At 34.6% G+C, this 25,891-nt stretch overlaps 1 protein-coding gene across 3 annotated transcripts; it reads left to right on the forward strand.

Moving 5' to 3' along the window:
• Positions 1 to 8,502: 8,502 nt before the first annotated feature.
• Positions 8,503 to 12,258, forward strand: LOC21401535. Of its 3 annotated transcripts, none has more exons than XR_002903387.1 (4): positions 8,503 to 9,914; positions 10,209 to 10,234; positions 10,365 to 11,255; positions 11,352 to 12,257. XR_002903387.1 is itself a non-coding variant. In XM_010090639.2 (3 exons), the coding sequence occupies exons 1-3, from the start codon at positions 8,522 to 8,524 to the stop codon at positions 11,109 to 11,111; spliced, it is 2,166 nt and encodes a 721-aa protein (XP_010088941.1). In that variant the 5' UTR covers positions 8,503 to 8,521; the 3' UTR covers positions 11,112 to 12,258. The 3 variants fall into 3 exon arrangements, 1 of the variants encoding a protein (XP_010088941.1); XR_002903388.1 differs by having other exon boundaries at positions 11,650 to 12,257; XM_010090639.2 differs by having other exon boundaries at positions 10,365 to 12,258.
• Positions 12,259 to 25,891: the final 13,633 nt, after the last annotated feature.

Here is a 25,891-nt window from a genome sequence, read left to right on the forward strand (position 1 = left end):
TGTTAGTTCGATGTTGGTCTGCGAAGAGGAGAAGATGTAGCTGCCTATGTATTACACCAGCAAGCGCCTCCTTAATGCCGAGACAAGATATCTGCAGATGGAAAAGCTCATCCTCACGTTAGTGATTACGTCGAGGAAGCTGCGCCACTACTTCCAGGCCCACAGTATTCAGGTCTTGACGAACCACCCTCTCAAGCAGGTATTGTAAAAGCCCGACGCTTCCTAGAGACTTCTTAAGTGGTCTATAGAGCTCAGCCAATTCGACATCGACAACAAGCCATGGGTGGCCATCAAGGGCCAAGCCTTAGAAGCTCTATGTCAACGGGAGCTCTAACGACAACGGCAGTGGTGCAGGGTTGGTGCTGCACACCCCGGAGGGCCACAAGATAACCTCAGCCGTTAGATTCGAGTTCCCTGCGTCCAACAATAAAGCAGAGTACGAGGCGTTGCTGGCCGGACTCAGGTTGGCAGAGCACCTAAAAGCGGGAGCCATAGACATCTTCAGCGATTCACAGTTAGTCATGAATTAGGTGAAAGGTCAGTATCAGATCAGGGATGAGAAGATGGCTGCCTATCTTAAGAAGGTTAAAGAGGCATTGGAGAAGCTTTCAGCCTACGACATACAACAAGTGCCAAGGGCAGAAAATAACAACGCCAACGCCCTTGCTAGGTTGGCCACCTCGAAGGACGCCGAGCTGCTTAGGCTAGTACTTGTGGAGGTTTTGAAAGCTCCCTCCACTGAGGGAAAACCTGAAGTCCTATCACTGAGCCACCAGTTGAGCTAGAAGGACCCCATCGTCAAGTATTTGCTCGACGGCGAGCTCCCGGAGGACAAGCAACAGGCAAAAAGGTTGAGGTACCAGGCATCGAGATTCACCATGCATGACGATATCCTTTATCGCAAGGGGTTCTCGACGCCTTTGCTCTGGTGTCTTGATGAAGAGGAAGCAAAGAAGGTCCTCTCAGAGGTACACGATGAGATATGTGGAAACCACGCAGGGGGACAATCCCTGGCCTATAAGGTGCTAAGGCAGGGATATTACTGGCCCAACCTCAAGAAGGACGCAGCCAAATATGCAACGAAATGTGAAGGCTGCCAAAGGTACACCCCCATCCCTCGACAACATTCAGAGGACCTAACATCGATAGTCTCCCCTTGGCCATTTACAAAATGGGGGAATGATCTCATCGGCCCATTGCACAAGACCCCTGGGGGATACAAGCCCGCAATTGTAGTAGTCGACTACTTCACGAAGTGGGTTGAAGCCGAGCCTTTAACAACGATATCAGAGGAGAAATGCACAAACTTTATATGGAATAACATAGTCTGTCGGTTTGGTGTACCGTATTCTCTCGTGTCAGATAACGGAAAGCTGTTCAACAATGATAACACCAACCAGTTCTGCAAATTGCTAGGTATCTATAAGAACTTTTCCTTGGTTGTATATCCCAGTCCAACGAACAAGTCGAGGCGGTCAATAAGATTAGCAAAGTCATGCTGAAGCGTCGACTTGATAACTACAAGGGCAAGTGGGCAGATGAGCTACCAAAGGTCTTGTGGGCCTACAGGAATACCAGTAGGACGACCACAGGGGAAACACCGTTCTCGATGGCTTATGGGGTGGAAGCGGTTCTCCCAGTCGAGATATCCATTCCCACCAACCGAGTGATACGGTATGAAGAAGATAAGAACGCCGAGTGAATAGGGTTAGAGCTCGACCTTCTAGAAGAGAGGTGCACAGACGCGCAACTAAGGCTCGCCTCGTACCAAGCCAGAACAGTCAGGTACTACAACATAAAGGTCAAGCATAAACGATTTAAAGTGGGAGACCTCATCTTGCGAGTAGTAACCCCAAACACTAAGCCCAAAAACTCTAGGGTACTGGGCCCAACTTGGGAAGGACCTTACAGGATAAATGAGGTTGTGGCTAATGGATCCTATCAACTCGCCGAAGTTAATGGTCGAGGCATCAAGCACACTTAGAATGCAGACCAACTCAAAATCTACTACCAATAGCGGCGATAACGGTCGACTTAAAGGTTACACTTAGAAATTTTTGCTCCATTTTTCTAGTGTATTTTTGCAGACTAAAAAGTCAACGTGTAAATTCTACGCAAATAAAAGTTCGTATGAATTTTCTACTCATTTTAGTCTACTCGTGTGAATTTTATCGCTCGACTGGGATCTAGATATTTGAGAATCTACTTTCCACGTCGACCATTATATGTCGACCAATCTTGCGTCAAAGATAAGTTAAAGACTATCTTCGACGAGGGGGTAGTAAGGCCAAATAAGGCCGCCCCAAGGCCTTTAAAGGTAGCAAAGTTTGGTAAGTCTTGGCTAACCATACTTAACCAAAAATTTTTAGAAAATTTCAAGTATTTCTACGGCATCCACACGCAAAACAAGCATCTGTATAGAGAAAAATACATATATATATATATATATAAATAAATGAAGAGTCTCGACCTCATAGCCGTTACAATACAAAATTTAATGTTTTGGCTTGATGGCCCTCTAAGAAAAATTTTCAGAAAATTTCAAGTATTTCTACGGCATCCACACGCAAAACAAGCATCTGTATAGAGAAAAATACATATATATATATATAAATAAATGAAGAGTCTCGACCTCATAGCCGTTACAATACAAAATTTAATGTTTTGGCTTGATGGCCCTCTAAGAATTACAAAGAAAAAAAAAAAGAACAGTATTCATTGCGCAGCTCCATCCCTTGGTGCCTGCTCAGCCCCTTCGGCGTCTGGCGCCCTCTCGAGCACCTCTACCTCCTCATCGTCAAATTCATCGAGGAAAGCCAGGTCGATATTTGGGCACTTTTTCCGGAAGCAGTTAAGAATTTGCTCCCCAGCAGACTTCATCAGGGATAGCTGAAGTTCCTCGAACTCAGTAGAGTCTTGATAGGTGTCGAGCCTCTGGGAAACAAGGTCCTTAAAGGCTTCCGAGGACTGGAATTGTTCGACCCGCTCATCGACCGTGTCCTTGAACTCCTGAGACGACTTGAAAGCCTCGATTTTGGCACCGATCGAGCGGCAGAATTCCTCTGACCTAAGGAACTCCTTGACAGCCTCCTTCCTTTTCTGATGGAAGACAGGCGAGGCAAGGAATACCTTGACTCCCTTAGAGCATCCCTCTTGGAAGCTATCGCACTTGGCCTTGTTGATTGTTTCTTCCAAGGACCTAACCTTGGTTTTCTCAGCCTCTAACTCTGAGGAGAGCTCATCCCGAACGGCCCCCAGCGTGAAGATCTCTTCCTCCGCAGCCCTCGACGGTATGCCCTTCTTCAGCAGAGCGTCGAGCTCCACATAGTTCAGGAGCGTTGCCTCGAGAGCCTGGGAAATGAAAAAGAAATGGCACAAGTAAGTACAAGCCAGTTATATAAGGGATAAGGTCAAGAAATGAATAAGATTTACCGAGACTTGGCAGAGCACCACTACGCACTGGCGATCCAGGAGATCCATCCCCTCAAACTTGTTCCATGAGTCCAAGTGAAAGTGCGAGTAGATGGTTTGGTTAGGAAGGCTGAAACGAAGGGGGAGATACAGAGCCCGGTTGAGGTCGTGGTCGACCACATCCGAGACCAGGAACTAGGGGTCGTTGATCTTCGACCCCGGCATCACGAGGGGACCTTCAGGTGCGAGAGGGACCTCCAGATTTGCAGCGACCTCGTCACCCTTCCCTCTGTCCAGGCGTCGAGGCTACTGGGAGGATCCCTCGACCGACAAGGGGCCTTACGGCTCCTTCGTCCTTGCCCTCTTAGGGCCGGGGGTGATAACGAACGTCCCCCGAGATTGGACCTCGACGGTGCTGGGAGTTAGGTCGACTTGGGCCTTCGGTTGACTCGTCGACTTGGAGGAGGCCCCACTGCCTCTCTTCCTCGGCTTAGGGGGAATAACATACCTTATGTCAGAGGGTACTGCTGCACAATGAAGAAAAGTCAGGCCCGAAAATCCCTCGACTACTTTCCTTCCTTTTACTGGAAGTTTAGGGGAAGTAAGACTCGATTTACCGCTGAGGAGGTCTGCAGGCGGGACGACTGGCTCGTGCAGAGCCTTGAGGATAACTGACAACCCGTAGAGCAGACGGTTCTCGGGTGTGTTGAGCACAGTAAAACTTCGTCTGGAGTCATCGAGAGATAAGATACACTCGACGCGTCCAAGCGTAGTTGTGGAGAGCCTCGGTCTAGTAACAACTTCACCTGCACAAAGAGCAACACATGTGAGACTACCGCAAATAGAAGGATGTCACAAGAGTTCAATAGAAAGGAGACCTACAGTATTTTTTGAATATTGTCTGTGTCTCGAGGGGACGCTCGCCGTCGAGCGGGTGGGTGTTGAAATTGCCCCCAAGGAAAAAGAATTGGGGCTTCCACCCATGACAGCTTGAGGTCTTCTCGATCATGACAGCAGGGATGAGAGGTTTGGACTTGGAGTGAGCTCTAAAGTAGAAAAAACCCTTTTGACTGGGGGAAGCTCTAAGGGCATAACAGTACAAAAATTCCTCGACGGTTATGTCGAGGCCCAAAAATTTCCTCCACGGGATGACCATGGAGTTTATTATTACCTAACTGTTGGGTGACAACTGGGCAGGAGAAATCCTGTGAAGGCCACAAAGGGCCTTCACAAAGGGGTGAAAGGGCAAAGTCTGCCCAAAGCTAAAGGACCGCGTGTATACGATCATATGGCGGGGAGAAGGGTTGTGAGCCCTGTCGTTGGGGGTTGGGATGATCAAGTAGAAGTGGTTGGCGTCAATCCTTGCGTCATTGAACGCCTTCAGGGCGACTTGGGGTTTAATCTTTGACGGATTGACATCTGTCACCATCCCCGTAACGTCACTGGTCGACACCAGCCCATAACTGCGCCCCCAGCAGGGCCGACCCGTAAGCTTTCATCCTCGACGTCGAGGAGGATCAACTCGTCTGCATGAGAGGTCGAGATCGACCCCTCGGGGTATTCCTCCACCTGGTGAAGCAGGGAGTCCCCACTGTCATCTGAGGACGTGCTCGGTGTTGCAACTTCCTCAAGGTGTTCCCTAATCCTGGAGGTTGAGACCTCTCGACCTCTAACTTATTTGGGCGGCATGATATGAAAATAAGCACAAAATAGTTCGAGGTAAATACCTAGTGGTCGAGAGGCCAAAAACAGAATCAGGAAGGAAAAGGCTCAGGACAAAATGATCCTAGAGCCAGGAACTTCGACACTAGGCTCACACAGCCTAGAAATGGGTTTTCAACCCATGAACGAGGAAAAAGTTCACCACGGTCCCTAGGGACCCAGAAGTGAGTTTGAGAACCCTGACGTGGTCGACTGAACCCAAGTAGGTGCCACCACGACATGATTCAACCTAGATTAACACGACATTGTTCAGGTAAGTTCATTATTCGGTTATGTGAACCTTTATAGTGTTGGTTTTTGCAGAACCAGGTCCAGAATCACACCCAGAAATGAAAGGGTGCTAGAAGACTTACTAGTTCTTGAAGAAAGCCTTAGAACCAAGAAGGATAATCATAAATAGGTGGTGCACCCGGAGGTTGAAGTCGGAGACGGTGGTTCCTGGTGAGAATCCGGCAAAGTAACGGTGTTATGGAGAATGGACAACCGTAGAACTGTGTCAAGGGGCAAATATATAGGCACGGGGAGGGAAGCTCAGGAGTCTGAGAAATCCTAACGACGCCAGATCTCGACCATCAGATTTGAACCGACCTCATCCAACGGTGAACCTGAAAAGACGTGATCCAAGGGCTGGGATAAGAGTGGGAGAAATAAATATGATCGGACGGTTGCAACTTCCCCCTCGACTGCCACGTGTCGCCATGGTATGGGGACATGACCGTTGACATGATCGATGAGACTGCTCCACTGCCCGAGGAAATCGCTGTAATGATGGCGCAGTACCTACGAGCGGCTACCGTAGTCTGCAGGAGGGAATCTTCCACGTGGATCTTTCGACGCTACATAGCCTAGAATATCACAATGCGACATCCCAGGCTAGGGGTAATTGTTACACCACGGTCGAGGGATCGACCTGTTCTCTGGGTGACAAGCGCCGATGACTCCCCATTGAGGATCGGTCGCTGACGCCGAGGGAACCAGTGTGTCAGAGTGCCCTTTAGACGTCGAGAGGTCACGTGCGTTTATGAGCGTCGAAAGCCCATCCCATGTGGCGAGGACCCGACGTCGAGACATCAGCCCTGGTCAAATCTGCTATCAGTCCTGGGGAAGATACACTGTATCACCTACCGCCATTGTTGGAGTCAGGAAATCAGGAATTAGGTAAATAGTGGTTAACTTGACCGGGAAGCAATAATCAAGGAAATCCAGCTACCAAATCCCCAAATTAAGGGATAGAGGATGATCTCTTCGGGAAGTGCAGGGGGTTTCTCACATGTATAAGGCCTATAAATAGAGCCATAAAAGTTCATTAAGTTTTTTACACTTTCACTTAGAGACTTCTACAGAACTTGTAATCTACAACATATTAGTGCATGAACAAGTGGATGTAGGCAAAGAATTTTAGTCGAACCACTACAAACTCCTGTCTCATTTACTTATTCAGCACCGTTAATCCCCGACTAATATGTGAGAGATTAGTGCGAGTGTTCTCGGAGAGTTATAATTTCTTGTTGATTAAAATCCACCATCAACAATATATTTTAATTATTGAGTGGGGTTAAAATAAAATCACAGCAACATACTTTAATCATTTAGTCAGGGGCCGTAGTTTTTCTTGTAAAATGGGGCAATTGAAATTTTTAAATAGATAAAATTATTTTGGTATTCTCTATTACAAAAAAAAAAAACACCTCTGTTGGTACCATATGCTCTTAACAATATTAAACGTTTTTTGGTATCTTAAGGCTAATTTTTGAGATGTAAAATGTCATTTATACCTTTCTACTTAATTTTTGTAGAATTTATTTTTACAAACATATTGAAAATATTTAAAAACCATAAATCTCCCAATCTAATTAATTTAATGGAAGGGTAAAAATGACATTTTATTTCTTAAAAAACGACTCTAAAATACCCTTAAGTAGTTATTTTTTAAAACTCAAAAGTATTATTTTAATAATATTATTAAAAACACAAAATACCGAGAACATGTTTCAATATAATAAAGTGTATTAAAATGATTTTATCTAAAATTTTAAACTATTTCTATAAACTATATAAGAAGAGTGAATGTCTTTACTGTTCACACACTCACAAAACAACGTTCAAACTTTAATTTATCTATTTTGTCTTCTTGTGGGTTTTTTTTTTTAACTTTCTTTCCTAACTTTTCATTTCAATATATATAGATTTAATAAATAATACCTTTTAAAATATTTTTTAACCCACTTAAATAATTATTTCAAATCACCCTTATTTGAAGGTTTTTTTTTTCTCATATAATCCTTAAAAATGTTATTTTGTAAAGTATGACATCCGTATATATTTTATTCTAAAATTTATTTTATTTCTTCAATTAAAATTTTTTTTTTACTTCTTGCCCTAATATTTTATATATTTTAATAATAATACGGTAATTAAAATTTAATACAGAAATTACACTTTGGACGTGGAGTCCATTTAATAACGGATAAAAATCAGAATCCGACGATGTGGCTCCGTCATGTGGTATGGTGAGAGCTGAAAAGATAACAAACAAATAGAAGAAGAAGAAAAACGTAGGAAAAATTGAAAAAAAGTGAAAAGTGACTAAGTGAGGGTGAGAGTGGGGTCATGTCAAACATTGTCAATCAATATCATCCGCGTCTGCACCGTTATTTATCTGGTCTACTCCGAACTCGAACATTTTCATGTGGCTGACTAATACATAAATTATTATTAGAAAATATAAATTAGAAGTTAGAAGCAGCTGCCCACCAAAGCTCGGCTTCTAGAATTTTAAGAATTTTTTTTTCTTAGTTGCTCTCAGTTTGCCCCTCCATTTCAACTTTTTCTTTTCTTCTTCTTCGTTTTCTCTCTGATCTCTGGTTTCATTTGTTCTTCAAGCATCCCTGTTTGGAGCTAAGTTCAGGTAAATCCAAACTCATTTCCGTCTCTTTCTCTCTCGCTTTTTCCTTTTTGGTTTGGTTTTTAAATCTGTTTTTCGAACTTTATTCGGGACCTTTTTGGATTTTTTGTTTTTTTTTCAAAATTTTGTATCTTTTTTGGTGAAGTAGTGGTATTTTTTATTCGGACGATTTTTCAGGTTCTTTCGCTGAGAAATTTGGAAATCTTCTTTTTTCTATGTCGGAAGCATGTTGATTTGCCATTGATTATAATTGCTAATTCAGATCTTTAACTTGTTGTCGTTCGAGGATTTGAATAAAAATACAGTTTGTTTAATCGGCTATTTAACAATTGTAAAGATTATGTAATTTCATATGTAAAAATTTGTTCTTTGGATGCTAAACCCTACTTTCTGCGACTGCAATTTTCAGGTGGTGTTTGAGGAGAGAGAAAGAGATAAATAGCGGGGATATATATATATATATATTAGGTTTGGAAATATACCATGTCTGAGAATGTTGGAGAGTCATATAATGATAGTGATGGAGGGGCCAAACAAGCTGTGCATTCTCACCGCTCTGTTTGGATGTCTCACTGGATGAGCAGCACAGGCTGCAAGTCAGCAACTAAGCGGGCTTGTAGTCGTTTATCGATTTCCTTAGATTCCGAAGAAGACGCTCATGATTCGAAGCGGCAACGCTTGCTCGGTGTGTTGGAGAGAGCGGAGAAGAATGAGTCTGAATGTGATAAAGGGTTCAGTGAAATGCCTGAAACTAAGAGGGTGAAAATCATTGATGATAGTGTGATTTCCGGGTCTGAGAAATTAAGGAGTCCTTTTCCTATGTTCAATCTCCTCCAAAGAAAGGGAGATAATGTTTTGGCTCGGAAGGATGAACAAGGGTCTAGTTCTCATTGGGGAAAGCTAAAGTCTCGAACTGAGTGGGATTCGGGAAGTGAGAGACATTCGTCCCCTATGCTTCAGCGGGCTCCTGTGGCAGAAACTGTATCAAGAGAAAAACCTTTAAGGCCTGAAGGTCGTTTGGAGTATCCGGAGGAGGAGGGGATCATTGAAAATAACAGCTTAGACCTGACAAAGCCTATTAAGGGTGATTTTACGGTATCAACTTCTAAAATCGAGCCGTATGGATTTAACCTCAGAAAGACTCCAATTCAATCCGTGTCTAAACAGGAAGAAACTAATCTATCAAACTCGATTCAAGAATCTGGAGAACGAATGACAAATAGTAATTCTATGGTTTTGGTCAATGAGGAAGCTATCAATGGCCTCTTTGGAAGATCTAGAAACCCATTTGTCAGGCCCAATGACTTGGCTTTATTTCCACATGATCCGTCAACAAGCAGAAGTCAGCAACCTGAATCTGTTTCCCACAAGTTACAAGATCACACTGGTGTTGGATTGTTCCCGAGAAAGAACACCCCCATAGAGCTGACAAAATCAGAAAAATTATATCCTGAATGTTTTTCGGTACCAAGTCCGCCGTTTTCCGAGCATGGCGTGGAGGCTATGAGAACATGCACCACTCTGGACTCCATGGAAGAGTCGTCGAGAGGTTCTAAAAAGTTCTCTTCAATTCATCGTTTTCTGGCTTCGAAAACGTCTGCTTTTAATTTGACTGAAGGAGGCCACATGTTCAAAGAGTCAACGGTATCAACCAAAATGAAAGAAAAAGCTTCTTCTGAGCTCTTTCGTTATGATCAGCAAAATTGTTTCCCAATTAGGACCGGAGTGAAGCTGCAACTTCTAGGAAGCTCCACAGCTAGTGAAGAAGAGAAAGATGCTGGAGAATTGAAGACTTCGTCGGTTAATTTAAATAATGAATCGTCAGCTGAAACTAATACCATGGACTTAGACACATTCCGGAGGAAATTTATTTCTGGTATACGCACTTTATTTTATTTTATATTTTTTGGTATGAGTCACATCTTGGTTGCAATCTATGCTGTGTTATATGATTTTTTTCCCTTTTCTTTGTTAGTTTTTTGTTACCATCTTGTTGGTAGTTCTATAAGAAATGATGCGCATGGAAGTTCTTTTGGCAGCTATGGCTGCGCATGTACAATTTGCAGTCCCTTATGTGTGTGTGTGTGTGTGTCTATATATATATATATATATTGTCCTTTTGGGTTTATTTTACTTCTTTTGTGCCAATTTTTCTACCTATTTGTTGCAGGTGTGGTTTCTTCTTCATCAAATAAGGTAAATCTTTTTATTCTTATGATCCTCTCTAATGACATTTTTCAGTAGGATCTAGTCAATGAACATATTAAGGTGCCCTATGCGACGTTCAACTAATTGGGAAACCATTACAAATTATGAGTTTTTGCAGCATGCTGAGTTGGAGCAACGGTCCCCTACATCTCAAACCGCATTGGTTGCAGCTAGAGAAATTGGAGGAAGACTGCCGAAAACGAAGTTACCCGATATAAACCAAGAGCCTAATAGTCTTGCAGCTTATGCAAGTTCTGCAGACACAAGCTCGTCAAAAACCCAGAGTTTGGATGCAGAGCTCCTTCTTTCCAATGCTGAGCAGCCCACAAATTTTAAGTCTAATACATGCCTTGTCAGTAGTCTAGAATCAGAGTTAAGCAGCAGATGGGTCAAGCGTCTCAAGTTGACTCCAACATCTGCTCGTGGTACTCAGAGCTCAAAAATGATAGAGGACCATTCTCATGGAAAAGTCAACAATTTCTTCAGTAAAATTATGAAATGTGGCATAACCAGTTCAGAGCCTATTACAGGTCGATCACATGATAAAGAACAGATGACATTTAGTCAGAGAACAACATTATGGAATGACAAGTTCTCATCTATCAAGTCTGTGAGGCAAAACCGAGATGTAACACTATCACATCCTTGGGTTCAGAGGTTGCGCCATAATGCAGTTTCATCCCCCATTGAGAGGTCTAAACCAGTAGAAATTTCGAAGCCTCAATGCTCAAAAGCAATGGTGGACAAGTGCCTAAAGAAACAGTTTCCGAGCCTTGCCGCCATGGCACTGATGGGGAAGGCTATGGGGGAATTCCGTTCTTGCCAGTTCAGGAAAAAGGGGTCTTCTATAGTTTGGAGTTCCTAAAGAGTTTGAGAGAAGCTCTGCAATCAATGGGATGATGACAGTTCTTACTGTTTGAGGTTTTCACGATGATAAAGAATGCTTCGATCATCCATTAGAGATCATTCTGCAGAAGTTAGAAGTTAATAAATCCCGAGTGTTGCATAGGTATGTATCTTGCCTGTACTTATTTTGTTGTTCTGCAGAGGGTTCTTTTTTTTTTTTTTGGGAGTTAATAAATCTGGAAGCTCTGTCATGCTGCAGATGTGCTGTGCTTGAATCTGAATATAGATATATACATATGTATGCATGTATGTATGTGCTGTACCTCTCTGTTTTCCCTGCAAAGAGACTTGTCTCTTTGAGACTGCTAGGCAAAATGAAAAATAGCGAATTATACTTTGCGTGATCGGTGTGCGTAAGCATATATTGGTTCTAAGGCTTGGTGCTGCTCAAACAATTTTCTGCACCTCTTTTCCCCTTTTGGAAATTCACAGTTGCATGCATTTACAACTACCACATGTTGGACAATATAATTATCATGTATGGTTGGAGTTGACAGAAGAACTGATCATATGAATGAAGACCCGGGATGGCCTCGAGGGAAATGGTGTGGAGCTGTCAATTTACCATTGGCTGAAATTTTAAAGGAAGTTCTAGAGAGAATGGAGGAGAATCTTTGAAAGAGAGACCATTCTTCTTCCCGCAACAGTAATGCATTTGTCTTCACCATATATGCTTTATGCATTGCTTCCTCGTGTTTTTAACAAGTATGGCCGTATCACTTTTTCAGCTGTTCAGTTCCAAAATTTTGCAAACACTCCCTCTTCCGTTTGTTTATATATCAAATTCTAATTTCAGGTTATTAGTATACTTTTTAAGGTTTCTGGTCTGTGAAATTAATTTATATTATTAGACGTCGGGTTCACAAAGATAAGGATGAAATTCTTACTTTTTCGGATAGCTCTATGGGTTCACGAAGATGAGGGTTTTTCTAGTTTTTTACTTTTTGATATTGTTAGAAGTTGGGTTCCTTTTTTTGTAATTCCCTTTGATTTCTGTCTTCAGAGGAAATCTCTTCCTCTTCAGCTTGTACATTATTCCTATTTTCAGTAATAGTTCATTGTTTCAACAAAAAAAAAAAACAAAAAAAAGCAGATTGTATTTCTCAATGCGGCAACTCCACAGATTGCATATGTTATGTATGAAAATATCTATATGTATACAAATGCAATTTTTTCACCTAGTTAGCCATGTCTTTTCTCCACCGAGTTCATGACATTTCTACCCTGCCAATAACTAATGCCATTCCTACGCTTTCCCATTCTTTTTATACGTTTCTTCTATTTATTTATTGTCATTTTAATGGTTATAATTGAATAAAGAGGGCAATTGGGCATATTATCTAGGTTTTTTTTTTTTTTTTTTGATCGAGTTATTATAGGTATATTGCACACTATCAGCACCCTACTTGATATGACATTTTCATAAAGAAGTCAACCTACCAGTCACTACATTAGCAGACTTGTCTTTGCAAACTGCTATGACTAGAGAACCCATAAATAAGTTTAGCCACAAGTTTGTATGGTGCAAACTTGAGCATATAATTATAACCTCAACTAAAGTACTTGAGAAGTCTTTGAACCATTCCTTTAACCGAACATGGACCAAATTTATTAGTGAGAAAGTATGGCAGGAAACTTGTAGTGTTAAAAAAAGACTAGTAAGGGGGGCATACGTCTAGATTTCCAATGTCAGTTATACCTCTTTTCTTTTGCACTATCGAAGCTTCGACCAGAGCAGGACCAAGTCTACTTCACTTGGCATCTTACTCGTTTGTTTCACGGGTTTGAACCACAATTCAAACCCTTTTGTTAGTGTTTTAAAAATTTGAATTTGTATTCGAACTTTCTATCCAAATGTATGAACCAAACAGGCAAAAGTGATTTGACATTATGCCTTTCCTATTACATAGTTAAAGAGACGTCAATGCGTTGGTTCTAAGAATTCAGAAGTAATGAACTCAGTGATCGCATACAGTAGTCCCATTCTTTACATGACACCTGGTCTGTTGCGAAGAAGACTCAAAAAACCCACCTCCATGGATGTTTGAATCTATGGAGGAGCAAACTGAACCATTATATCTCTCTATGTGACCACTCCCATGGTTTGCTGCAACTCAACTAAGAAGCTGACATTGCTTCTTGTTTGCGCCATATTTTCAATTACTCGCATTAGCGTATCGGATTTCTTGTTGGTCGCAGATGAGTTCATACCCCGGAGTAAGTTGTCCCGTAAACGAAGATGTCCAATGGTCAGGTCAGTGCCTCTTTTATCACTTTCCATTTGGATGAATTCCTCCACAGTTGCCGTGCAGTCGCGCGAAACATTCATCATTCTCTACTATTTCCTTGTACTGATGCTCCCAAGACTCCTACCAAGTTACTTATTGGTAGAGTTCTGGTAAGATGAATTTATTGGCTGCTAAATCTGAAATGGATTTCGCTTACTTTCTGTCGTGGAGAAGAGTTTCACTTTCTAAAATAAGGTAAACATCGCTATTGCTCACGCTGCCGATGAGCTTCTTGTTTTCTCTATTTGTGACCGCAACTACACCAAACATGAAGGGCTTCTGCTATGATTTGGTCTTCATAAACATGTGCAACACATTCTTAATTCTCGAACCTGTCCAAGGAATGGGGATGACGAATACGATTATGAATCTGCCAGAGAGAGAAAAACCATTCCTATCAGAAAATGTTCCGTTTTGATGTACCGGAACTCCGATATAACTTTATTAGCAATCCCATCGAACCACTCTAAGCCACTCGATTGAAGAAGCGTTTGCATGACCGCGTCCTACCACACAGACCAACAAGTATCCAGGGTAAATTTGCTTCAATCCAAAAGCACCAAAGATCATCTACTACTTTATTTGCTTCTAACAACTACTTTGCCATCTGCAATTATAATTTCAAATTTTTGAGGTAAAGTTTTGAACGGCTAAAGTACCTGTGTTATAAGACTGATGGCTTGAGAAGTGAATCGCTCTATAACAGGTACAACTTTCAGCCGCTGCTTCGAAAGAAGCAGCACAACATTGAAGAATGTGTCATCCAAGCGTACTGGGAAAAATGGTCGCTACAAGAATGACTTGGCTAGCTCCGCAATCTGTTATATTTCTAATAGGAATTAAAACTCGAAAACAGACTGTTGAGTTAAAACAAAGTGTTGAATCGAGAAGGCAAGTTGTTGTGGCCAGTTGATATTTGCATGACATTAAGTTTTCAGTGTTTGATTCTCATAATCAACAAGTTCTATGTATCTTTTCTCCTTCAAATAACGGGCTCCAAACTCTCGATTTGTAAGATATTTACCATATGACAACATATGTATATATATATATATATATTAGTTTTTTCTTTTTCTCGTCTAAGAGCGAGGGATTCGAACTCTCGATCTTAATATTGGAGGCAGGGGTAGGGGTTGGGGTGTGGATTCCTATAACCACTATGACAACATGTTTTACATGAGTTCGGTGCAAAAAAATAAAAATAAAAATAAATAATATAAAATAAAATAAAATAATACATACCTTGGTTCGGCCAATATTAGGATACTGTTCAAACATAGCAAAAACACCAGTCACCAACATAATTAGGGTTGACAATTTGGGTAGCGACACAACGACACGACTCAAAACTTATACGAAGTTAGCGGGTTTGAGTTTACTATAAATGAGTTTAGATCACAATCGGATTGACACGATTAACACGATTCATAAATGAGTTGGGTTAGAGTTGACTTCCTAACACAAAGTGACACGAATTAACACGATTAATTATATGTGTCGTCTGCAATTTAATGATATGTGATATAATATGAAAGTTTATATGACATATTAAATACAAATAATATGAATTTTAATATTTGTAGGTAAAATTCATTTTTTTAAAAGAAAAAGATAAATTGACCAATAAACATGTTAAACCTGTGTTAACCGTATTAAATAAGTCATTATTATATTAGTTATTTATTCAATATATTAATTTAAACGGGTTATATGGGTTGACACGATTAATAAATGAATCGTGTTTGGATTGATATTTTTGACACGTTTAATAAACATGTCGTGTTTGGGTTGATGTTTTTTGACACGATTAATAAACGGATTGACATGAATACGACCCACTAACACGAATTACCACTCTTAAACATAGTACTCAGCATTCCATTGTGTTTGTCATGGTTTTTCTCTTTTTCATACTTTGAACGTGACATAGTAAAAGGAAGCATTTAGCATCAGTTTGACTTAAAAATTCACACACACACAAAAAAAGAAAAAGAGAAAATGCAAGTTGGGAATTTGGATTTGAAGAATAAAAAAGGAATACCTCTAAACACCAAGGTCTCGTTCAGTTTGCGGATTCGAGTTTTCAATACGAGTTGAGATGTCATTTTATATGAAAGTTTTTTACTGTAGTAAAAATTAAATATAATTTTTTATGAGAACTTTTAATTGTAACAAAACTAAAATTGAAATTTTAAATTAGTGAAATGAACAAGGCTAAAAAACTATGTGAAAAATCAATGAAACCAGTCTAGTGAGCTAAGAATCCACCAGTGGCAGAATCTGCAATGAGTGCACCAGACACATTCTTCTCGTACAGAAAAGACTAGTGGATTATCCGTGCATTTACACGGATATGTAATAGTTTAATTAACAATAATTTAAATAAAAAAATGTATAAAAAAAAACACACACACACACACACATATATATATGTTTATAAGTTGTTGTAAATTTGTAACACATATATACATATTTATTTGTATGTCTATCTTTGTAAATAAAAATATACATACTTATTTATAGATATACAGAGATTTATTCATATTTATTTATTTTTGTTTTTGCTTGTTGTTTCTTCTGAGCTGCAGTTAAGAAAAAAGGAAATAACAAAATAGTTATTATTAAATTGTAACATATGTTAATAATTGTGTTCATATTTACTAAAATATTTAATATAATATATAACACATGATTTTACCTGATTTGTTTTCTTTTTTTTGACGAACTTGCGAAGGAGGTAGATTTGCGAGGGACTGAAACAGGTTGAATTGGCTTTGAAACTGATGTTGTTTCTTTTGAAGACTCAGTTGTTGTAGGTGGTAAGTACAACTGAGGTTGATCGTCATTGAAAGTCTTCGAAAAAACTTTATCGATAAAAGCTCCTCGACTACGAAACTGTATGACAAATATTTTTTATATTCCTCTTATTTCCTCTAAAATAGGAGGAATCATGTAGCGATCAGTGTATCCCTCATCGTAAGTAAGCGTAGAGAAAGCTTTGTTAATAAGTGACTACACTGTTTTACCGAACATTACAGCGTCTGTTCTTCCAGTGTTATCTTCAATCTGTATATTTATTTTATACCTGTGTAAAAAAATTAAATTATATTTATTGTATTTGTTAATAGAAAATTAAGTCGCTTGTTTTTTGTTATAGAATTTATTACCAAGTTAGTGGCATTGTAGATAGATATCCGTCAGTGTCGCACCACCATGATGTTCCAGATTCTTGCACTTGTCAGTAACACTTTGTGCATGCATAATAAAGCCATCCTTGATACGTATTCAAGTCAGTTATAGTTGCTTTAACTGTATACTTTGTTTCCTGTTAAGTAGAAGAAGAAACAATTTAATTCAATATATATATATATATATATATTATTTAATGCATTATATTTATAAAGTTTATACCTAATTTTGGAATGGATCCAATGCTCATAATTCTACGATGGTAATGCGATTTGCAATCTTCTGGACTTCTAGTTACATTGCTGGCCTTGCTGATGCAGCAATGTAATCTAAACTCTGAATGGAATGACGAAATCTATATGGAAATAATTTTTTTATATGAATAAATGAAAATGAAAATACATATATGTCAACAATGAGAAAATGAGTATTTTTTGTTATACCTCTGTTTAATTGTCCGTGTTTCTGAGATTTCTAGATCTAAAAAGTAAAAATTACCGGATGTGTTTGATAAATAAAGACCTCCTGTAATAAATAGATATTTATAGTTAGTTTTATAAGGAATTGGAATAATATATTATAATATTAATAATAACCTTGGTACTATTTGGCCGCCATTGCTGTAAAAGCAATAACAATTGGTTCCGTCATTGACAACATAACAGTTTCATCAAAAAGCTCTCCCATTTCTCCCCAAAGCGTTATATTTAATTGTTCTTCTCTGTATTAAACAATGGAAAACATAATTATAAACATTTATATATGAATTAATTTTTTTATTTGATTATTATAATAATAGTTTCTATTGTATTTACCTTATGTTCTGAATTGTGAAACTTCTTCTTTTGACAATTCTATCATTGATAGCCAATTCTTCAATACCATGGAAGGATATAAGTCGACCAATTACATCTGTTACAAATGTTACATATATAATTAATTAGTTTTAACTGTTATAAAATAAGAAATAATTGATTAAAAATTTTAAATAAATAAGTAATGAAATAAACAAACCTGAGAGAATATCGTTTACGTCGATTCTTTGAGATATTAGATCAAATTCGATAAAATTAAATTTTTGTCAAGGTATTTCAGGCATGTCTTCAGGAACATGTTTAAAAATTGTTGCTCTAGCAATCCGCAACATTGCCACATGGGGAACAAGTTTATATCTTGGTTTGTTCCGATCGATGAAGAAGTTATTAATTTCATATATACTACCTTCTTCGATTATTTGGCTCATGTAGTCAGCATCTCTTGATCAGATAACTGCATGTATTGTTTCGTGCTATAAAATTATAAATTAGATTTTCTATTGTTATATATTGACTAATAAATATATATATATTTTATATATTTCTAAATATATAATATATAAAAGAGTATATTACATTACCTCTTCATCAACCAATAGTATATCAAGAATGATAAGTTCTCCTGTCTTGTAATCTACATTTCTCTATAAACGACATATTCGAGCACAAATAGTCAAGTGTGTTTCACCAGGTTTCAGGATTCTTATTGCCGTAAACATCTTGTTAAAACTGAGAAATAATATAAAAGATATAAAAATTCATAATATATAAATGGAAAAGAATATTGTATCATAAAAATTTATAATAACACATTAAAAATCAGAAAATGGTTTTGTAGAATATTATGAGATTATATACATTAGAAAATAATAATAATATTGTGAAAATTTGACACTGGTAAAATAGAGTTAATAGAAATGATATTTCATATATTGATTTAATCATTTAATTATAATATAATAAAGAATAAATGAATTAATGTTTATTAATATTAAGTAATATTTCTTTATATATAATATTTTTGATATAATTTGGATATTTGTTTATTGATTCATGTATTAAAATATTTAAACCTTTTAGTGATGTAACTTTTGATAAAACTACATATAATTGTCCATGAGAAAAAACTTCATTCTCTAAATATATACCAATTTTTTCTAATGATTGACCTTGGCTTTTATTTATTGTCGTCTTTTTACAGGAAATTGTCGTCTTTTTAAAACAAATGGCCATTTGGATTCATTTATAGTTATTTCTATTCTAGGTATATAAACTTTAGTATTTGTATCAACGGAGTTAATAATATGACATTCGATAATTCTATTTGTTGATTGGGTAATTTAATGTGTGTAAAAATTCAGGAGGATATAATAGATTTAGCTCATCAAGGTTTCTAGATGAGGAGATAATTGTATCATAACTATAATAAATTTTCTCCTCTGTAGGTACTAAAGATAACATATAGTTATTTATTTCATCTGTTGTTTTATTTCTAGGTGCTACAATTGCATGATTTTTTATATATTTAATATTGTCATAGCTATTTTTAAAATCATCGTATATACAGTGGAAATATGTTCAATTAGATTTTTATCATATTTTATCAAATATTGTTTAGGTATATTAATCCAAGTAGCATCTTCATTTTCGGGATCTTTTATTCCATCAAGTGTTCCATTTCTGATATTTAATATCCAGTCATAAAATTTAGTGATTTCAGTCTGTTCATCAATAGAGCTGTTTGGAATTTTTAATCTCATATTTTCTGTCAATGTTAGTACACGGAAGTATGTCCAAAGATAAGAATTATTTATACTTGCATCAATAATGTTTTCTTTTGTGCCTCCTGGAATAACATATAGAATTTGTCTAAAATCACCGCCTAAAATAACTGTCATTCCTCCAAAAGGCCAATTAAAGTTATTTCTCAGGTCTTGCATTGTTTTATCTAAAGCTTAAAAATAATATTTATTATTCATTGGTGCTTCGTCCCGTAATATTAAAGTTGTATTCTCTATTATTTTTGCTAATTTAGTATTTTTTTTTTAATTTGACATGTTGAGAATTTGTCAACTAAAAGAGGGATACGAAAGTGTGAATGTGCAGTACGACCGTTTGGTAAAAGTAATGATGCTATTCCAGATGATGCAACTGCTAGTACTATTTCACCTTCTAATCTAACTTTGTTAATAAGCGTGTTCCATAAATATGTTTTTCCTGTACCTCCATATCCATATATGAAAAATAAGTTATCATAGTTGTTTTTAAGTGACTTTAAAATTTCGTTGTAAATATAATATTGTTCATGATTTAAATTATTTGTTAAATTTATATTTTCTTCTTTTAATTTTTTTTATCATAATTGAGTTCTTCTCTTAAAAGTTTATTATCTAAATCTTCAATTAATGATCCTGTTGGAAGTGGTATATTAAAATTTGTTAAGGAAGATGCATTTAAATTTAGTAATTTTTCTAAATCATATAATACAAAATTGTATAATTCATTTTCTGGAATTTGAAATGTTGAATTGTTGAATAATTTTTTTAATTTATATATAATATCATCACACATTAAGTTCCAGGATTTTCTAATAATTTAATTGGATCAGATACATTACAAAATAATAAAATGATAGTAAAAAGTTGACGAAGTTGAGTAGATGTTGACCAAAATGATGCTTCTTCAATTGATTCATTCCATTCTTTATCATCTCCTAATAAACCTAATGCATGACAAGCTTGTTGATATGTTGGATAAATAATGTTATTAATTATTCGAATTGATTCAAAACTTGTTGGACCTTTTTGATGATTTAATAATAAGTTTAAATAACATAATTCACCAGAACTGGGAGGAATATGAAACATTCTTCCAATAGTGTGTCCACTTTGTCGTTTTGTCCAAATTCTATCTTTGTGTTCCCAAACCCATTTTGTTGGAAATTCTATATAAGTAAGTTGTCGAGCTTCTTCATGTATCTTATTAATTTCCATCCATTCAGTTAATGTTGTTTTTTTGTTGTGGGGTAAATTAATTATATTATGTAATTGTTGATTCTTATTAAATGTAATGTTTTGCATGTTTGGTAAATGAATTGTAAGTCGTTGAATAGCTGGATTTCTATGATGTATTGGGTTTTCAAATAATCTACAAATTGCTTCATAGGGTGTAATATATCGACAATTAAGATATATTTTTATTTCATCAATTTTTTTTGTATTTGTTTCTTTTGTAGTATCTGTAATGTTAATATCTTCAATAGCAGCTCTTATTCTGTCTAGTCCTTTTGTTAAATATTTAAATAAGTATTTTATGAGCATTGACTGAGAGCATATCTCAACATTGATGTGAGCTTGATATTTTATGCATAATGTACAATTATATGGAACAACAAATCTATTATCAAGTTGTATTCCTTCTTTAATAGTATTAAAAGTAAATTCTTTACGTCGATAACTAACAAAACCATTTTCTTGTATGCTTGTTTCGTTTTTATAGTGTTTAGGGAATTTCTTTGTGCATGTTGAGTTTTTCATATATGGAGCATTTATTTTTGCATATCCACATGGGCCATGTATCATAAAATCAATAACAACTTTATAACCTAATGGGTCATATTTTGGATTTGAGATTTCTGCTGATATAATTTTATCTGTTTGTATTAGATCTCGACATTTATCTTCTGTATGTAACCAAAATAACATATGACAATGAGGAAGAACACGTTTTTGAAATTCGACAACGTATAAATCTTCAATAATAGAAAAAAAAATATTGAAACAAAAAAAGTTAGGAACATATTTTAAAGAAGTTTAAATTTTTTTTAAGTAGTAAAGGAATAGAATATAAAAGTTTATGATAAAATAAAATAATTTACCTGCTATTATGGTTCCAAAAATCTGTCCAGATTTTATTGTATGTAACAAATGGTCTAATTTTATTTTAAAAATTCTACTTATGATATCTGGTCTATCATTAGATTTTTGTCCTGGAAGTAAAGTTAGAGCTCTTATAATTTCAGACCATTTAGGATTGCATGTAAATGTCAAAAAAAATATCAAGATTTCCATAATATCTACATATTGTCATTGCGTCCTGATAGTTTTGAATCATATATCTTGGACTTCCAGTATGAGATGATGGTAAAATAATTCTTTTTCCAATTGTTTGAGGGTCAGTATCACCTTTAGTTATAGCATCTTGAATACCTTTATAAAATTCAAATCTTAAATTATTTTGATTCTGTCTAACAAAGTCTAATCGATCTTCTTCAACAGTAGCATAGGCATCTGTAATATATTGTTGAAATAGTCTACCACTTTTAAACAATGTATTTCCTTCATTTAAACGTTGTTGTACTTGAAAAGCATAAAATGATCTCATTGAAATTCATTTTTTAGATGGTTTTTTTCCTACAAATTCAGGATTCCATCCTATATTAGGTCTATATCCATCTTCACCATAAGAAAATAATAAAGGATATTGTAATGACATATAAGATGGATGGAGTTTATTAATTCTTTGTAAGTCACTTGTTTGACTACATATAATAATATCCCTTCCTTTTTCGTATTCACCAATATCACCAACAATTAAAGTTCCTATATCTGTTGAGGTTGGAAGATCATATTGTGTACCATCTCCCTCCCGTCTACCTATTAATCTTAACTTTATTGATTGTGTTTTATCAGTGTTGTAATTTTTTTTTTAACAAATCTAAATAATTTAACTAATATATTTATTTCATCTAACATTATTATTAATTTTATAATTATACTTTCATTTAAAGAATTTGAACTATTTGTTGACGTAAATATTGACATCCTATTCTGAATTTCATTTTCTGTATCATAAATATATAATTGAGCAAATTTTGGAGGATTATTATCAACTGGAAGTAATTATCCTATTAAATGATGTGTCTGACCACCAATCTTGAATATATAAGGTCCCAATGTTTCGTTAAAATTTGATTGAATGTTTGCTCCAAATGATGTAAAAGAAAATATTGAATTATGCATTCTTATATTTTTCCTAAAATGTGTACTTAGAGTTCCACCATAATAGTTTAATAAATCATCTAAAATCAGTGGTGTTTTTCTTTTAGAAGGTAATTTTATTTTTCCATTTTGACAACATGAAGAATATTTATATGGATATTTTTCTGTTCGTTCATTATTCTAAAATATTGCTCCACAATGTTCACATGTTGAGTCACAATCTCCAAGATCAATATACGCATTAACATCACCTAATTTCATAATTTCATAAATAATTTTAAATTAGTTATAAACAAATGTGTTAACAATTTAAGGACAAAGATTTTAAGTTTAGGAATTACTTTCTTCAACCAGCGTTGTGTTTGAGTGTTGGGTTGTTGATTCTAAAGGGATCTGAGTATTGGTGAAAGTTCCACAAAACTGTGTATGTTTGGTTTGACATGTCCTTATATTTTTTGAATTCGACTGATGCATTTCGATTGTCGTCCTTTTCCTATTTTTGACACCTTTCGTATTCTTTTGATGGGGAAAATTTTGATTGAACTTTCTTTTCATTTTTACTATCTATAAACTATATCGAAAACAATTGTAATACAATAAATTGAATATTTGTTAAATATAAATAAGTTTAAATGTTAAACACAAAAAATTAATTAATAAATTTTAATGTAAAAATGTAGCCTAATTATTTATTATACTTGTTATAAGTAAAAAGAAAAATGATTTCTTCAAATGTGTTATATATTATTTATAAAGATAAATATTTAGTTTCATATTATTATCCAATTTTTTTATAATTGTAATTAACAATGTTTAATTTGTGTTAAAATATATTTAATTTTAATTATAATATATTATTCACAGTTATATTATGTTTGTATAAAAATTTTATTAATTGGTGAAATTATAAATAAAATTTTATTATTATACATTTGTTTATTATTTTCATATACATTCAAGTATTTTATGGTTAATTATGATGGAACACATGAGGAAATTTTTTTAAAATTTTGACATGAATGTATTTGTTAAAATTATAATGTAATAAATATTGTAACATATTTATGTTCTATAACTAACAAACATTTATTTGAACATATATTGAAATTAATAAAAATGAAGAAATAATAAATGTCAAAAATAATAACATAAATGAAATTAGTCAGAAGATATATTCAGAAAAAATAAATAATGAACAATTACAAACTTTTTGCTTTCAAATTATAACAGAGGAAGAAATTAAATAGTATTAACATTTTATAATTAAAAGATAGCTCTATTCTAATAAATAGATATCGTAATTAATATTACAAAAGAAATATAAACAAATATGTACTATATTATTAATCAAAATAATTTATTTCTATAAAGTCTATATAAATGTTTTATTATTAAATAGAATGAAATATTTATTTAAAGTTAACTTTGCAAAATTTTTATAAACTTTTAAAAATCTTCTTAAATATTATTATTAAATAGAATGAAATATTTATTTAAAATTAACTTTGTAAAATTTTTATAAACTTTTAAAAATCTTCTTAAATATATATAATAAGTTAAATAGGAATTATCTGATTTTAATATATTATATATGTTAATAAATTTATTATAGCCAAATCTAGAAAAATTACAGTGTATGAAGGAAACACTCAAAACTTATCTCTGTCGTTACAGAACTCACGTTTGTATTTGAGAGAATTAGGCACAACTCGAGTGTCAACCATACACAAATGCTACTCAAATATGTATTCAACAGTAGAAAGTGCAACGAAACAACAAATCTGCTTCAAATACGTGTAATACATTAAAAATCTGCATTATTAATAAGTACATTATATACTAAAGCTGTGAATTAGGAAAACCAAAAAAAGAACATTATTTATAATATATTCACATAAATATTGAAATAATATATATATATATATATTTATAATTATATTTTTGTATATGAAATTTTCATAGTGATATATTGTAATAATATTGTTCCATCTCCAAATGTTGGATATTATGGAAGGAATATACATTGTTTATATATTGTTTACATATTGTTTACATTGTTTATATAAAAATGTTAAATATCAAATAAGGGTTTAGGTATTTATGTTTTACTGTTAACAACATATACCAAAAAAATTATTAGACGATTATTTTTTCTGTATTCAGTTGGTCATTTTCTTAGTGGGTTTGGTGTAAGCTTCTGTTAATTGCTTTTTTTCTTCTCTTGCTGTATACTATTTTTTATTAGAGCTTTTATTCATAATGATTTAGGTATCTATGTTTCACTGCTAACAACATATACCAACAAAATTATTACAGGATTATATCCGTATTCAGTTGGTCATATTCTTAGTGGGTTTGATCCAAGCTTCTGTTGTTACCCTTTTTTCCTCTCTTGCTGTCTTCGACTTGCAGTTGGTCATATTCAGTTTTTTTTTTTTTATTTTGACAATTGTGAGTTTTTCCTTCTATTTCTTAATGTTGATTTTCCGTTGCTCATATTTAGGATTTTTTAGTTTTAAAATAAAAAAAAACAAAAAAACAAAACTAATAATTATTTACATTACATCTATTTTAATAATTAAATGAGATACATATTTTTCATCAGTATATACTGAGAAGACTATCTTGACATTTTTCAGTTGAATAAGAAGCAGAAACTAATCATTATTTACATTACATCTATTTTAATAATTACATGAGATACATATTTTTCATCAGTATATACTAAGAAGACTATCTTCACATTTTTCAATTGAATAAGAAGCAGAAAAAGATAACACAAACATAGAAATAGAAAAATAAATAAATAACAAATAAACAAAACAGAAGACAATACATTCTAAAAAAATTTGATGGAAGGAAACATAAAACTATCAGTAATATTTAAAAACACATAGTAATAATAAAAATTTAGATAAATGAATTATGTTTTAAAAAAATTGATTCAGGTATTAATTCTATATTGCTACCAATATATATCATAGATAATTGAAAAATGACTGAGTAATATCTTTGGCTACCAACTAAATTATTTGCATACATCTCAAATAATCTGGGCAACATCAAAGACAACAAAATCATTACTAACAATTACCTTATACATGGCAACAAAAGAAAAAAAAAAACTTCATTATCACCAAAAAACAATAACAGTCTAAGAAAAAATAAAATAAGTTTAAAGAAGAAAAGTGAAAACAGTGATAAAATAGATGAAACAAAAACAGGAGAAGAAAGAAAATAAAAAGATAAGGTAAGAAGAAATCAGAAAGAAAGAATTAAAGCAAAAAACAATATGAGACAAAAAGTAAGGTTCGAAATGTGATGAACAATTGCAGACTAACAACGGTGATAAAAAAAATGAATAGAATGAAATAAATTATGTACAAAAACTGTAACTAACAAATCTTATAAAAACTAAACCCAGTGATAACAAATAAGAGCAATAAC

This window comes from Morus notabilis, unplaced genomic scaffold (assembly GCF_000414095.1).
Source record: "Morus notabilis unplaced genomic scaffold, ASM41409v2 Scaffold57, whole genome shotgun sequence".
Lineage (NCBI taxonomy): Eukaryota > Viridiplantae > Streptophyta > Magnoliopsida > Rosales > Moraceae > Morus > Morus notabilis.